Source organism: Moschus berezovskii, chromosome 3 (assembly GCF_049115385.1).
Source record: "Moschus berezovskii isolate FMDL1 chromosome 3, NW_MosBer_1.0, whole genome shotgun sequence".
Lineage (NCBI taxonomy): Eukaryota > Metazoa > Chordata > Mammalia > Artiodactyla > Moschidae > Moschus > Moschus berezovskii.
This window is the reverse complement of record NC_142462.1, coordinates 112,836,415-112,852,549: the sequence shown is the minus strand read 5'-3', so window position 1 is coordinate 112,852,549 and position 16,135 is coordinate 112,836,415. Positions and strand designations below refer to the sequence as shown.

The following is a 16,135-nucleotide window of genomic DNA, read 5'->3' as shown; positions in this document are numbered from 1 at the left end:
TTTCCTGGCCCATGTCTCTTCCATATTTAATATCTAGGCGTTTCAGCTAAACTGAGGCAACTTGTATGAAGTTTATCAATATGTCTCACACTTATATTCTGTGTGCTTTACCCTCCCCTCCCCACCAAGGTACATCTTTTTGATTACCAACTTTGGCCTATGAATGCTGTGACAGCTGGCACATAGGTGCTGTTTGCTTATTGGGGTCAAAATGTTAACTTGAAATCAGAATAAGATTATTTTCAAATGAGAGCTAACAGCTACATTTCTCAAGTCCTAGTTAGGTCTACACACCCCTTATCAGCAAAAGTATTCTGAGCGGGCACCGCCACTCCCTCCTCAAGACTGAGGAACAAGGGACTTTCTCAGTGGACGAGTGGTTAAGAAAACGTGCGTCTACTGCAGGAGGCACAAGTTCGATCCTTATTCAGGGAACTAAGCTCCCACAGCTGTGTGGTACAGTCAAAAAAGATAAATTTTTAACACTTAAAAGGTTGAGGAATGATCCAAAGATGCAGTGGGCTGAAATGGTGCATGAGGATTAGTCAAATCTGCTTTACCTGCCTCACTGATCAAGGTTAATATTTGTATGTTTCCCAAGAGGCCAGGAGCCTGAACATTAAGATGGATGGCTGGATTATTTCCCAGGCACTTGGGAGTCTCAACTGCATCTGGTGCAAATGAACTTGTTAAGGCTGGCTAGGACCACCCACCCACCCACCCTCCAGCAGAGCATGCTCAGACACCTGCCTGGTGACCTTTCCAACCTGCAGAGGCCTGTAGCTTAGTTCCACTAGGGCAGAAAGATCCCTGCACCTTTTCCAATCCCTTTCCCCATGCACCCCACACCTCACTGCTTTTTACTGAAGTACTATTTACTATGTTGTGTTAATTACTGCTATATAGCAAAGTGATCTGGTTATACATACAAATTTAATACTTCTCCCTTATGGTTTATCACAGGGTATTGAATATAGTTCTCTGTGCTATACAGTAGGGCCTTGTTGTTTATTTATTCTTTACATAAAAGCTCACAGGGAATTCCCTGGCAGTCCAGTGGTTAAGACTCCACGTACCACTGCAGGGGGCCTGGGTCTGATCCCTGGTCGCGGAGCTAAGACCCCAAGAGCCATCCAGTGCAGCCAAATAAACCCCCCCAAAACCCAAGCAACCAAACAAAAACCAAACCTTCACCCAACCTTCTACTCCATCCCTCTTGATCTTTTATGGTTCCATATGAATTTTAGGATTGTTCTAGTTCTGTGAGAAACGTCATGAGTAATTTGACAGAACACTGAACCTGTAGACTGCTTTGGGTAGAATGGGTATTTTAACAATGTCAATTCTTCCAAGGCAAGAGCATGCTGCCCTGCTTCGTAACTCATCATCCTATCAATAATCTGATGCCTTCAGGGTGGCTGGTTTAAGATCTGTTCTCTCATCTCCTCACTTAGCTGACTTGCCAAGAAACCCTCCTTTGCCTCAAACCTTGGCATTTCAGCATTTTGGTTCCCTGCGTGTCAGGCAAAATGAAGCTGGTTTGGGAACAGTTCATCTGGGTTATCTGGTGCTACCCTGAGAATGGAGCTGTCACATGGAACTCAAGCATGGGAGTTTCAAGTGATCTCCTTGTGTAAGGCTGCTGGAGCTGGGTCTTCTGTTACAAGCAGTCAGCAGTATCCAGGTATAGGAGTAACTCTAGAAGCCTCTCCCAGAGCAGTATCAGCAGACTCAGGTGTGGGCACTTCCTACAAGGCTTCACTTGGGCTGAATCCTTGATGGAGAACCCAGTTCTGCGAGTCTGAATGCCTTGCTCGCAGCCTGAACCCTGTTACGCTGTCAGTTTGGTTTGACCCTCAGTGTACTTGTAGACCCCAAACCTCTGACATCCTGGTCTCTGCTGGTACCTGGAAAACATGGAGGCCCACCTCGAAGTTCAGAACACCTGCTGCCCCCACTACCCGAGTCCTGCTCACCTGTGGCCCCAGCACTAGTCACTCCACTGGCAGTCCCATGCCTGGCCCTCTGAGTCAGCCTCTGCCACCAAACCTCTGTTCTCAGCCCTCTCCTGCCTTCCCTAACTCTGCTGAAGGTGAGACCTTTTTTTGGTCTTCAAATTACAACAGGTAAAGAAAAAACAGAACAACTTTGTATTGCCTTATTTATACCGGGGAAAATCTGAATACCAGTAATTGAGGTATAATGAATAATGGATGTTAACAGCTTTTTTTTTTGGATAGGAAAAACAGACAAGAACTTTCTTCCCCCAAAATACCAGTACAGCATATGGTGCTGGATCAAGATTCCAAAGATTCTCAACTGTGCCAGAGCCGAACCTGAGAGATGTGATCCTTGAAAGGATCTTAAGTTATACTCACAGATCCTTATATTAATATATTTCTCAGCTTTTCTAGAATCACAAGAACAGGAGTGGATACATAGCTTTTCAATGCAGAAATCGTTAAGTCTCTTTATACTGGTTACACCATGTTTTTATTTCACTTTGCTCAATGTGAAGAAAAACAAACAACTCCAATTTCTTCTGCAGGTCTGGTCCTTCTCTACAGTGGCTGTTACAGTCCCGAAGCAGCTGGAAGATAATCAGCAAGGGCCCAGGTGGAGCAACAATTCACCTTGAATCTTTGTAAGCATATATTTATTTCCTTTGGTGCCTTGCACAGTAAGGCACTATGATAACAGAATAGAATTGGCCACAGCAAATAGCTCGAGTGACAATTTACTAGACAAGTTACAGTTTAATGATGGTGGTGGTGATTCTTTCACTTTATTATTTTTTACAATAAGGTTGTCATCTTTGTACTCCACACACACGAAATAAAACAAGTGCTTATGAAAGTCCCTGCCCCCACCCCCCATCTCAAAACATCCTGAATGTAGCTATTCAAGAACAGAAAAATCAAGACATGTTTGATTTCAAAATTTCAATAAAAAAGCAAAGTATGTAATGCAATAGCTGTTCAACTTCCAACTCTAAAATAGGCACCATTAGACAAACAAAACTCCTCGTATTTTAAATTTCTCCAGCACACATTCCAGTATAAATGTTCTGAACTGTAATCAGCTAGTAATTAATAATGGGAACAGAACCTTAGAACAGAAGTTATATTGCTTCCTTGTACCCCTTTCTCTTACCACTAGAGGGTAGAAGTGTCAGGGGATATAGAGTCAAAGGAAGAAGGATTAAAAAGAAATTCCCAAGTCACTGTTGTTTGGGACTAGAGAGGAAGACAGCATTTTACAAATGTTCAAAAAATCCCAAGGCAAGTAACACAATTCATTCACTATCAGTCCTACTAGAAAGAATAAAGACATCTGTGTCTTATTATATAAAACTGGACTTTCAGAAGTGTATTACAGATTCACTAGAAACTATGGATGTAGTTTTAGGCTTCATCAAAGAAAACAAGTACAGATTGAGTTAGATACTGTACACCTAGCCTAGCTGGATCGGTGTCTGGAACTGCTCACTGTGTCACCCCGAACAGCTGTAAACTAAACAATAGTATGTAACCCCAGAAGAAGCTTAAGGATTGAGGATATGTACACAGCTAATTATATCTCCCCTGCTTCGCGCTCTTCAGAGCTCCTCCTGTCTTCTGATCTGCCATTAGCGCTCTCATAGGACCGCTTCTTATCTTTTCGATCTCTGTCACGAGGTGATCTGTCTCTTGAATTCCTGTCTCTGTCACGTGATGCTAAGTCTTGGTCTCTGAATCTTTCTTTTGAGGATCTGAAAAATATTAATTTGAGGAGCAAAATGTGTTGGGAAACCCAAAACCCAAATGAAAGAATCGGATAAATATTAAGGTACTGATTAGCTGAAGATAAACAGAATACATCCAAGAAAAAGGAGTCAGTTTTCTGACAGAAAAGAGCACTACTGTATTTGGGAAGGGTACTAAATAAGGAGGTGGGTGAAAACAAAGAGCTAAGGGTAAAAAAAGCACAAGCCAAACTAATGATTTCCAACATAGTCTCATTATCTCAGAGGCAACCCTAAAGCTTCTCCAGCTCACAGCAAATGTAATATAAAAATATACAAGATAATACCTTAAAAATGTTATCCAACGTTTTAAAAACAGAATGAACATTCCAAATTAGATGGAAAGCACTGACTTGTGATAGGAGTCAGGAACCGATTTTTCTTTGCTGTCTGGCCAGAGATGTAAAGATTTTAGGTGTTACAGGTCATGTAAGTGTGTTATATTCTTCCTCTTCCCTTTGTCAACTCCTTAGCAATATAAAAACCATCATCCATAGCTCCCTGGCTGTATAAAAATGGGCCAATGGGCCAGATTTGGCCTGCAGGCAACAGTTTGCCAATGTTCAACTTAGATAAAAGAACTACTCAATGATATTGCTTTAAGTAACCAAATTATTTTAAAACTCTGCTTTATTTCTCCTGAGTTAGCTCATTCAACCAATAGAGAAAAAAAAACAGAATAAAAGACAGGCGATCACACTATAATAAATCTTGATTAACTGTAACTGTTTCTTAATACTGCCCTTCTGTTCCCATACCCAGACAATAAGAAAGGTAAATATAAGCTCATACCAGAGATTTAATCAGAAGGAAACCCAAAGGACAGTAGGGGATCAGAATTAATATGGATACCTTCAACATCTAGAATAAATTAGGAACATATCACATTTATTTGGTTCTTTACAGGTGACACGGTACTTTTACATAATTATCTCACTTAACCCATGCTCAGAATTAGGATCTGAAGCATGATTAAGTAATACTTTCAACTACCAAGGCAAGGGAAAAAAACACTACTATACTAGGCAGCTTTAGAAATATCGTTTAAAAAGTTTAAACCAGAAAGGTCGAAAGATTAAATGTCAACTCTGAGCATTCTACTGAATTAAGGTTTTAATAAGCTTAATTTAAAAATGATGTGTTAAATCACACTCCACACAGCCTACCCATGTCTTTGTAGGAATGGAATATGGAGAGAGAAGACTGAGATGCTGCCTAAGAATAAGGACATGTAGTGCTGGTAAGTCCCAGAGAAATGACTACAAACTGAGATGAGTATCAACTAATATTTTGCCAGAGGTTACAATGTCCGGTACAGAAGCAGTTTTTACTCAGTATACCAATAATTCTGATGAAGCAGGTATTCTTCTACTAAGTAGATAAGGAAAGACAGGAGGGGTAATGAGATAATTTGGCCAAGGCCACTTTCATCCAAGTAGTCAGCTCTGAAGTCTGCGCTATATGCACCTGAACACAGTAGGCAGCAGAAAAATGCACTTGGTCCTTGTTTACCAAAGGCGGCTGTTGCCAGAAAAGGCCGCAGGCAGAACCTACTGAGACCAGTGCTTCACAGATGAAGCAGAAGAACGCCAAGTCATAAAAGACCTTTAACTGGAATTTTTACCTTGAAATTAAAACTGGTACTATGTAGCAATAACTTGATATTCTCTTTTAAATCAAGTAGATTTCAATAGCAATTGCTCATTTTCGGCAAAAAACAAAATACTGCTTTGAGACAGTAATCTGAATATCAAGATTAGAAGTGTTCTTGAGGAAAAGAAATACTTCTACAAAAATAATTCTCTTTATGAACAATATGCTGAAAATACTGGATGAGGGATGTCAGGGAGCATGGTGGTCAAATTTCCTCTATATCTTCATAAACACAGACAACATTAGGGACTGGGTCCCGGAAGAGGGAGACTTCATGCCTATCCCGCCATCCCCACCACCAATGACAGCATTTAAGAGTGCAGAGATACCAAAACAATGACAGGGGGCCAAGGTGACAAGAGAAATTATCTAGACCTTCTAGCAACCAGCAAGATGACTCTTAAAATTTACAGTGTAGGTAAAAGTCATGGAGATTTTTTTTTTTTAATGTATTTTCCTGGGCACTGTACTATGTGCCTAGTTTTAAGGATATGAGATAAGTGACCTAGAAGCACACGATGAACAACTTTGTCCCTTAAAAATTCACAAATTCCCAGTTCATTCTCTGCATGTGCCTGTAATAGCTAAAATATCTCTTTCCTACCTGGTTTTATCTATTCAAATTATACCTACTCCGTTTAGGCTTTAGGGTACTCCCTGAAGCTATCTTTTTAAATTACTCTGATATTTCCCTCATCTAAACTCCCAAGTGGCACTAGCAGTAAAGAACCCACCTGGCAACAAAGGAGATGTAAGAGACGCAGGTTCGATCCCTGGGTCGGGAAGATCCCCTGGAGAAGGAAATGACAACCCACTCCAGTACTCTTGCCTGGAAAATCCCATTGACAGAGGAGCCTGGCGGGCTACATTCCACGGGGTCGCATAGTCAGACATGACTGAAGCGACTTAGCACTAGCACTAAACTCCCATGCTGTTTACTCTGATTCCAGTTTAGCGCTTAGGTCAATCTCATTATTGTCAAAATATTAGTCCTATGTCCTAATTCACTTGAATAAAGTTGCTCAACTACTTTTTATATATATACATATATTTACTAGGCCTAGTACAGTAGAAGAACTACTTGGTTTTCTAAGAGTAGAACATAAATGTTCTCACCAAAAACAACAAAAATATATGTGAGGTGATGGATGTGTTAACTAACTAGATGGGAGGAATCCTTTCACAACCTGCATGTATAGCAAATCACCACAATGTACACTTTAAGTATCTTACAACTTTGTCAATTACGAGGAGGGGGTGGGAACTTACTTGGAACAAGGCAAGAAAATAAAAAATAAATAAAAGGGCCTATCATATCCAACTCAGTCTGTGAGCAGTTTCAGGAAATGGCTAGCTAAGGCGCCAAAAATAAAAAAGAAATCTGCAGAAAGCTGTTAAAAATTTATCACAGGTTTTATGTGGAGTAATAATCCATAAAAAGCTTGAGATTAGTAGATACTAGGCACTCAAAAAATGTTTCTGTTCCATAGAAATGACCTGGCTTAAGGGCCATGATGGGACCTGAGAAGTTTGGGGAGCTTGGTCTATACAGACCATGAGTGCAAAGGCTCCATCACATTCTAATCCTTTGTCCTGATCAGACATTCGAGTCCTTAAACATACCTCACGTTGGTTCTGCCCTCCCTGCATGTTTTGAATTTTCATGCCAGTGATGTCCAACTTTCTTAAAATTCTGAACCTGCCCTGCCAAGCTAACTGTATATAACATTGCATACCTATAGTGCAGAATAAACAAGAATATACCGAATGTATCTAGTCTGAAAAGGTACAACAGCTCCAAGAAGTTTAGAAAACAGTGAGTCAAGCAAGTCTTAATGAAAGGACTTCTCAGAGCCCCTAATCTGCCAATACACACTGGAGAGGCTCTCACAGTGCTGGCGCCTAAATCATTTGCCCATAAAGTACTTTTCCCCAAGACACACTGACCAGAGAAAAGCAATAACCTCTGCATGTATTGGGTCCAATTTCTTACTCTGGCTCATATGTATATTCTTTCTGAACTACCCATATAATCAGTAAAAAAAAAAATTATACACTCACACACAGATGTGTACAAATTACCAGATGCAAGTTCAAACCACTAGTATCCCAAGTCTAAACCGTAAAGGTAGCTCCATATCCTCCTATGGACCTCAGTACCTCCTCCTTGATCGCTCTCTGCTCCTGTCTCTAGAACTGTGCCCACTTCTCTGGTGGCTGCGGCTGCGACTACGGCTGCTGGAGCGGGACCTGTGGCGATGGCGTTTCTCCCGGGATTTGGATCGAGTTCTCCTTTTCCGTTCTCGTGACATGGAGCGAGACCGATGTCTGCGATGCTCCCTGGACCTGGATCTATAAAAGATATTTAGTTTTTAGTTTCGTTAGCACTAAGTTTCTCATTCACTAAAGCCTACTCTTTAAAGAGAAACTTACTTAATGCCAATACTATTTCAAATCAGCTAAATCTACACCGAAATAAACTGCTGGTATATTAAATAACTACATACTAGAATTTTGAAATAAACAGTTCTCAGGTCAGTGTTGTATAAATTTACATCAGGAATATTTTTTTAAATGAAGGAAACAATCTATAATACTACTGCATGCCAAGGACTATACTACCTAGATGCTTTATGGATTTAATTTTAAATCTCTGTGGATTTAACTATGATCATTAGTATACTTTACAAAACAAAGTATGTACCTGGTGAACATGGACAGAAGGGAGGACACACGTGAGAAAAAATACTGTTTAGGGTAAGTTTTAACTCGCTGAACTGGAAAGGTTATGTGAATATCAAAATAAATTTAATGCCCACAATGTGTCTTGTCAGTGTAATCAAAACAGTTAAGACAGTTCTCTATGCAAGTAGTACATAATTTATTGGAAAAACATTAAATGCGTAAATCATTTTAGAGAACTTTACTTAAACTGCAAAAAAAAAAAATATTTACAACAAGTATGTAGGCATACGGAGAAGGAAAAACACTTCTGTAGCCTCTATTGGGTTACAAAACTAACTTATATATTGTGTATATGGTCAGGGTGGGGACAACATATATAGAGGATATAAAACATTTGGGAAACAATGGGGAAGAAATGATTGTTAAGAGTGATAAAAATGTTCTAAGCTGGACTGTGACAGTTGCACAACTTAAAAATTTACTGAAAAATAAACCTAAAAACTAGATAAACTTATCACATGGTGTGTAAATAATGAAATATTTTCTCGTAATCTGATTACAGTAAGTTCAAAAGCACATTATTAGGGTAATTTATAAACTGGGTTTATTTTCAAATTATTACTTTATTACAGTTTAAAAGTATTTAGCTTATATCAACATTAGAAAGAAAGGCATCTACTGTGGATCTAGTATCAATTGTGGCTGAATACAGTGTTTCCACAATTAAGTATTTCTGAAAAGAAACACAGGGAAAAGAGAAAATCCATTCCATGTGTTTTTATCAAATGGTATGTTCTTTTATCACTCACTCTGAGCTATTGTAACAAATTATTTCCCCAAGGCATATTTCATTTTACTTGACAATAACTATCTGGTAAAAACATGTACTGGGTGCCTACTGCGCTGTTCCAGGTACCAGGGAGACTGCGCAGCACATACAGCAAAGTCCTTAACCTCATGGTGCTCAAACTCCAGAAAGAGGCCTCCACAGACATGTAGGCAGCAAATAAAAGATAGGTCAGGTAGTAAGGACATGACAGAAGGGTAAAAAAGGAGACTGAAATTAGGCGGTCCTCTTCTATACAGAACAGGCAGGAAAGGTTTTCCTTATAAAACAGCATTTAAGCAAAGATGAAATGAACTACGGCAATCAGCTAACCAGGGAGCACAGAGCAGAATGCTTCAGGTAGAGGGAACACAGGTGCAAAGGCCCTGAGGGGGAGAAAGTTCACAGGAACAAGAGAAACCCTCTAGATGTAATGAGATTAGCAAGGAGGAGTAATATCAGGAGTCCAATAAGCAGGATGACCAAGTACTCTGTCATTCAAACAAGGATGCTTTCAGTATTAAATTATACAGAGGAAAGGAGGGAGCTATTAATAAACATGCTGAGACAAGAAATAAACTGTAACTCTCCTAGGGCAGATTGATCACTCTACTTAAAAACTATAGTGAGGATTGCAACTTCTCCTCTGAGTGAAATGGAATACCTTTAGAAGGATTGAAGACAGGGCTGATTTGCTTTATTCCACTTTTTAAATAATACATTTTGACTAATGTGTAAAAAACAGACTGAAGCCAAAAAGGGACGTGGACATGAACAGAAATTAAGAGACTCCTTAAGAGGCTACTGTAAATAGTGAGGTAAAAAGTGGCTTGGACGAGGGTAGTAGAAATTAAATTTCTAGCCTGAATATCTAAGGATGTTCTGTGTACAAAGAGTTTAAATTTCTCTCCAACAAAGGGACATGCCTGCAGGACCCAATCAGTAAAAAAATAATCATTTAATATTTCTACTTCTCATCCTGGATTGAGAAACTCACAACCATATAAATTAGCTGATACAACTGGTCCTGACTAATGTCTTAGTTTTTTAGTGTTTTCAGCAGAAACACCATTGAAAGATGCTAAAAAGTACTAAAGTGTTAGTCGCTCAGTCGTGCCCAACTCTGCGACCCCATGGACTGCAGTCCACCAGGCTCCTCTGTCCATGAGATTTTCCAGGTAATGATAGTGGAGTGGGTTGCCATTTTCTTCTCCAGGGGAAATTCCTGACCCAGGGATTAAACCCAGGTCTCTTGCACTGCAGGCAGATTCTTTACCGACTCAGCTACAAGGGAACCCTCTCCCTGCCACCAAAAAAAAAGTACTAAGTAGTACTTAGTACTATAAAAAGTACTAAGGAACATTTAATAGAAACACAAGGTTTTGCTTTCGTAACAGCAAATGCTCTTATTCTTTAGAGTCAAGAATACGTAGGTTTCAAAAAGAAGAGGTGATTTGGGTGAGAGCTATGGAAGAATTTGGGGAAAAAGCTTCAAAAAGTCCACCAATACTAGGGCCAAAGATCAAAATTAAGTCTTCTCCTCGTCTTCTTTTAAGGATGTAAAATGCCCCATTAAAGCTTTATGTGATCCCTGTACAAAGGGAGAAGTAATAAAGCCCAAGTCTAGCTTGGGTGCAAACTAAACATTTTCATTTCCCTTAATTAACTCACCGTGGATTCCCTCATTCAAAACATAGTCATTTATTTGTATTTTGAACAGATACAACCTCTTAGAATGTGTTTCTTAGATGTACCACCCCAACTGATTTTAAAAAATAAATCTTGTCACATGTATACTCTGAGCTTCTAAACAAGATTTTAACGAAATATTATGAAATATTTTTAGCTTTCCCTGTAACTTCAGGGCACTGTATATAATTTACTCTGAGAAAACTAAACTGTAGCTCATGAGTATCTTCTGACTAACTTCTTCTCAAATGACACTGCTCAAATATGCACTACAAAAGAATTAAGAGTACTAATAAAAATTCTCATTCACTACCCTCAGAAAACACTGCTTTATCACTTATCTTGTATAATACCTACCTTTTAGGATTCTTGCTATGTGATCGAGACCTAAAAAAAGAATTCTATTTTTAGAAAAATAACTATAAATAAGGAAGAAAAAGTACAATGTGCCATTAAAATTACATTCCCATTTCTAATTTTTATATTAATTTTATAAATACAAGGCACATGTGTGTATACACAAATTTTCTCAAAAAGCACCACAAGCTTTACAGACTTTCCCACTCTGGCATACCCCTTACTTAGGCTACCTGGCTCTTAGAATATGCTCTTAGAAGACTTAAAACACAATGCAATTCATTAATTCTCCAAAAACCACCTCCCAGCCTGGAAAGAATTCCTTGTTATTTACATCTGTCATTTCATCTTTCCCTCTTGGAACAGAATAAAACTTCTGAGGGAAACATCCTCTGGAATTATCACCTCATACGATAACCCCTAGGAACACTCAATTCAATCTTACAATGTTTCTTAATATGACACACAATTCTCTGATATAAAGTACTCTTCATGTTGCCCAGCACACAACTAAAGCTCAACTGATAGTAAGAGCAGTATTACAGTTACCAGGAAGTCAAAGGGTTTTTTTGGTGGAGTGTATATAGCTTGGTTGGAACATGAATGTGGATTGAGTCTCATGTAAGCCATAACTGTTTGCATCATTCACTATCTGTGTGGCCTGGAGAGATTATAAATCTTCCCGCAGCTTAGTTTGCCATTTGAAAAAGAGGAATAGTAATAAAAAATTCACAGGGAGCTTTCAGTTCAGTCGCTCAGTCGTGTCCGACTCTCCGCGACCCCATGAATCACAGCACGCCAGGCCTCCCTGTCCATCACCAACTCCCGGAGTTCACTCAAACTCATGTCCACAGAGTCGGTGATGCCATCCAGCCATAAATTAATATAGGAAGTCTTATTAGCACAGTAGCTGGCACACAGTAAGCATCCAGTAAAGTGATAATAATTTTTATCATTATCCTTTCAACACTATAGTTGGAACCCCATTTTGTTTATAATTTTATACTTACTAGTAATTTCCTCATCTTCCATACTTAAGAGTCCTTCAAGTTCACAGATAGTTTAAAAAAAATTTTTTTAACATTTCTGAAATAGTGTTAACATTTCTTAACCAATATTAAAAAAAAATATGGCATCAAAAGAGTAAGATGTGATGTACTTTCATCTCTGACAGATGTGAAAATGTAGTCCTACAAAGAATTATTTTTCTTATTTGGCTGTCATCTCAGATGTATAATTTGTATTAGTGGCAGTATATTCTGTTAAATTTTAACTTAAACTGAGATTCAAGTTCCATTTATATTATCTTAAATATTACAATACTGGGCGCTATTTCCATGGAAACAGTATACACAAAAGAGAACAGAGATAAAGCTCTGAGGTAAAATTTACTAGTAAATGAAGAAAATTTATCGATGGAAGAATAAAAGCACTTCCTCTAAATAGGAACATGTCCATATACAGTTTCATTTTTGTCATCACAGTGCAAAAAGATTACCTCTTACAAGCCATGTAACAAAAATGAAGTCAGATTAAATGTCTTCAAATAGATTGCATGTAACATGCTCAAAGCTTGGAGGAAGTTGACATAGCCGAGTCACATATTATCAAGGATTTGAATTAACTTAGGGACATCTACTGAAGAGAAGCTATTTAAATTTCAGAGAAATATAATACCATTAAGGAAACACTGTAAATTAGAATGACAGGTAAATCTTTTCTGGCACATCCCTCCATCTGAAAACTGGTGAAGTTTTTAAACACGTTATCATACAACTTGCCGCCAATGGGTAACAATGATCCAGAACATGCACACGTTCTAAATATGAAGAATCCTGATTTTATCAACTAATATGCCAATATAAAAAGAACTGTGCACATTTAGCTATTATTAATGAAAGTTTTAAGGTTTATAGCTTCTAAATTGAAGAAATACAGAATCAAAGTAGCATATAAAATAGTCAGTGAAACAGATAAAAAAAAAAAAAAACACCCAGACCTTCTATCAACAAGTATGTACCATAAAACAGTTCTGTGCCAATCTGGCACAAAGTGAGCCTATTATGATAATCAAAGGGCTAGAAATAGGCTTTGTTATAAATCTTACTAAACATAAAGATATGAGGCATTCTTGACTCCCTCTTCCATACATTTTGAAGGAAATCTTCTGGACTTAAACAGTCATTTTTTAATATACTTGAATAAACACTGTTTCATATGGTAATATTTTTAAGAGTAAAAAGAAATTTCCCAAGTCCAGATTTACTGATGTCTAAAATCTTATACACCATTACATCTTTTTTAGAACTGGGAATGTCCCACTTCAGGTACTTGGACTACTCCAGTAATTACGCCATACCTCCTCAGCTTCTCCCTTTCTTCTCTCTCCCTTTCTTCTCTTCTTTTCAGGCGTTCCTGGTTTCTTTTCTCCTGCTTCTCAGCTACAACTCTCTTAAAACACAATGACAGTTCAAATAATATTAAATGAGAAGCATTATTTACCGGGCGCATTCTTAGCATTATCCTCAACTTTACCATATCTAATATCAAAACTTTTTAATATCAATTCAATTTGAAGTTTTATCAGGTATAATCATTAAGCTTACAAATCTGGTTTCCAAAATCTTTCCTTTCATATAAAATTTCATATTTCTCCATGACTTCTTAATGATATTTCAAAATTACTTTTATAAGATTTTTCTCCTCTTAATATTTTCTGCTGCTGCTGCTAAGTCGCTTCAGTCGTGTCCAACTCTGTGCGACCCCATAGACGGAAGCCCACCAGGCTCCCTCGTCCCTGGGATTCTCCAGGCAAGAACACTGGAGTGGGTTGCCATTTCCTTCTCCAATGCATGAGAGTGAAAAGTGAAAAATAAATTCTTTAAAAATGATTTTAAAAAATCAATCATTATAGATCACTGTTTCCATGCTCTATGATTTCCAACACAGAAACGTCTTCTGTTGACTTTGGTTACAATCCTGATGCTATTGCTTTAAAAAATACCAGGGAAACTCTCAACAGTTCTGATGCTAGGTCTGTATTTGGTACCCAATCAGGTACCATTTTTATCTTTGAGCCCAATGATCATTTGCTATGGTGACACTCATTTTGTAATTTCAAAAAACTTACCCAAGATCATCTAAACTACTCAGAATACTGATAAGAGCTCACAATAAACTAATAATATGGAGACATCCCTAGGTGATTCTGACTCTACATTATTTTAAATGCCCAGCTATGGATGCTGGGTTAATTTCAGTGATAACTACAAAAAAAAGTCACTACTGGTGTTTGCCATCTTTGAGATAGTCCTCAATTCATGACAAAATGTGACAGTGTCAATTAAAAAAAGATAAAAAACAACTAGCCACATCAGATCACTGAAAAGTAAATTGGCCCTATCCATTGACTGTGCTTACTTTCAGTGGTTAAGAAATATCCTTTTCTGTCTTTACTTATCTTCACAGAAGAATCTGGCAGACAAGTAAGAGTTGTGTTGCCTTTCTCACATCAGCCTATATATTTAAATGACAGACTGTCCCTTTAAAAAAATAGGTTTTTAAGTTCTTTCTGAAGTGGGAGCAGAAGCATAAAACTAGAGATTCTAAAGTCTGCTATTTAGTGAACTGCAAAATATTTTAAATAAATATTGGATCATTTTTTAAATCTTCCTTTAAATGTTATATTATTATTACCAGTTTTTTTTTTAAAGAAAGTATCACTGGAAATTTTAGGGGGCTTGTATGATTTTATAACCTAGTTTGCAAGATTCCTACCTAATTCAATATAATATCCAAGACAAAATATTATCTCCACCAAGAATGAAAGGATTTTTAAAGTTTGTCAGACATCCATTAAACAAGCCGCTATTTCCATTTACAAACCTACACAAAATCCTATAATCTGAATTATTAACAGAATCACAGTTAATAATAATCTTCAATATAGTTTCAAACTTCAATAGTTTTCAAAAAGAAAAATATTACACAGACAAATTAAATGAGTGGCTATAACTGAATAAAGTGAGGGATATTAATTTACCAATGTACCTTTAATTCTTCAAGCTTCTCTCTTATTTCAATAAATCCCAGGTGCAGTTTACCCCCAAAATGATCAGCCAGTCGTCTGTCATTATCATGAAGACCTAAATAGGCAGAGCAAACTTCACAGACTCGAAGTTTCTGCTGCTGAAAACTGGAAGCTGGCATAGAATTCCGATAAACTTCCTAAAAAAAAGTGAGAAAAACCATGTTCATATAAACTGCATTCAAATCACACAATTAAAATTCACTATGTTCATAACAACAAAAAAAACGCTTCCAGTGAACATACGAAAGTATGGCTATTTTGTCATGAAATAGATTCCCCCGCTTACTCCCATCCTCTGTCCTAAGGACTTCTCCACTAGAAATGAAAGATCAGAGCCTCAAATTACCTTTTCCCAAGAACTACAATAACAGTAACATGATATATAACTTTCTTCAAAGGTTTCCTCAATGTTCTGTTTTCTCTATTTTTTTTGTTAAAAACGAGATGCAACCCCAAAAATATACATCAGTGAAGAAACAAGGAAGTAGTCGCTCATGCTTGCAGAAAAGGAATGCATGTCTTCCATACTATTACAGCATCCTTCCACGTATCATTTTCCCCACTATGTAAATACAGACAGGGCCTACAAATGATAAAACTTCGCCTCAAACAGAGAGGTTCTATAAGACATAGATGAAAGGTGCCTTACTGAGATTAAGAGGTCTTGGACTCATCATTTTATTAAGTTCATTAAGGAGATAATAAATTAGTAGATTTGTGAATCCACTCTACCCTTTTTCCTTATACTGACAGAATTCTGATTTGTTCGCGGCACCAGCTAAAAGCATGACATTTCCAAGTTTCCACGTAGCTTTGGCTAAGGAAATATAAGTGGGCACTGCTGGAGAAAATCTATAGGAGGTTCTTTAAGAATCCGTGTTGCAAAGCAAAGAACCCTGGTTCAATCCCTGGTCTGGGAAGATTCCACATAACACAACTACTGAGCCAGCACTCTAGAGCCCATGCTCTGCAACAAAAGCAGCCACTGCACCACAACTATAGAGTAGTTCCCATTCTCCACAACTAGAGAAGGCCCACATGCAGCCAAAAA

The 16,135-nt window shown here is 37.8% G+C and overlaps 1 protein-coding gene across 4 annotated transcripts in view; it reads right to left on the bottom strand.

Annotated features, from left to right (window-relative positions):
• Positions 1–2,470: 2,470 nt before the first annotated feature.
• Positions 2,471–16,135, bottom strand: part of LUC7L2 (LUC7 like 2, pre-mRNA splicing factor) — a 70,039-nt gene continuing 56,374 nt past the window's right edge. For all 4 annotated transcript variants that reach the window (XM_055421351.2, XM_055421345.2, XM_088834687.1 and 1 more), the window contains 5 exons: positions 15,045–15,221; positions 13,354–13,445; positions 10,995–11,024; positions 7,598–7,789; positions 2,471–3,751 (listed from right to left, as the gene is read on the bottom strand). In XM_055421351.2, coding sequence (XP_055277326.1) covers positions 3,574–3,751; positions 7,598–7,789; positions 10,995–11,024; positions 13,354–13,445; positions 15,045–15,221 — 669 coding nt within the window. In that variant the 3' untranslated portion in view covers positions 2,471–3,573. The remainder of the gene's footprint in view (positions 3,752–7,597; positions 7,790–10,994; positions 11,025–13,353; positions 13,446–15,044; positions 15,222–16,135) is intronic.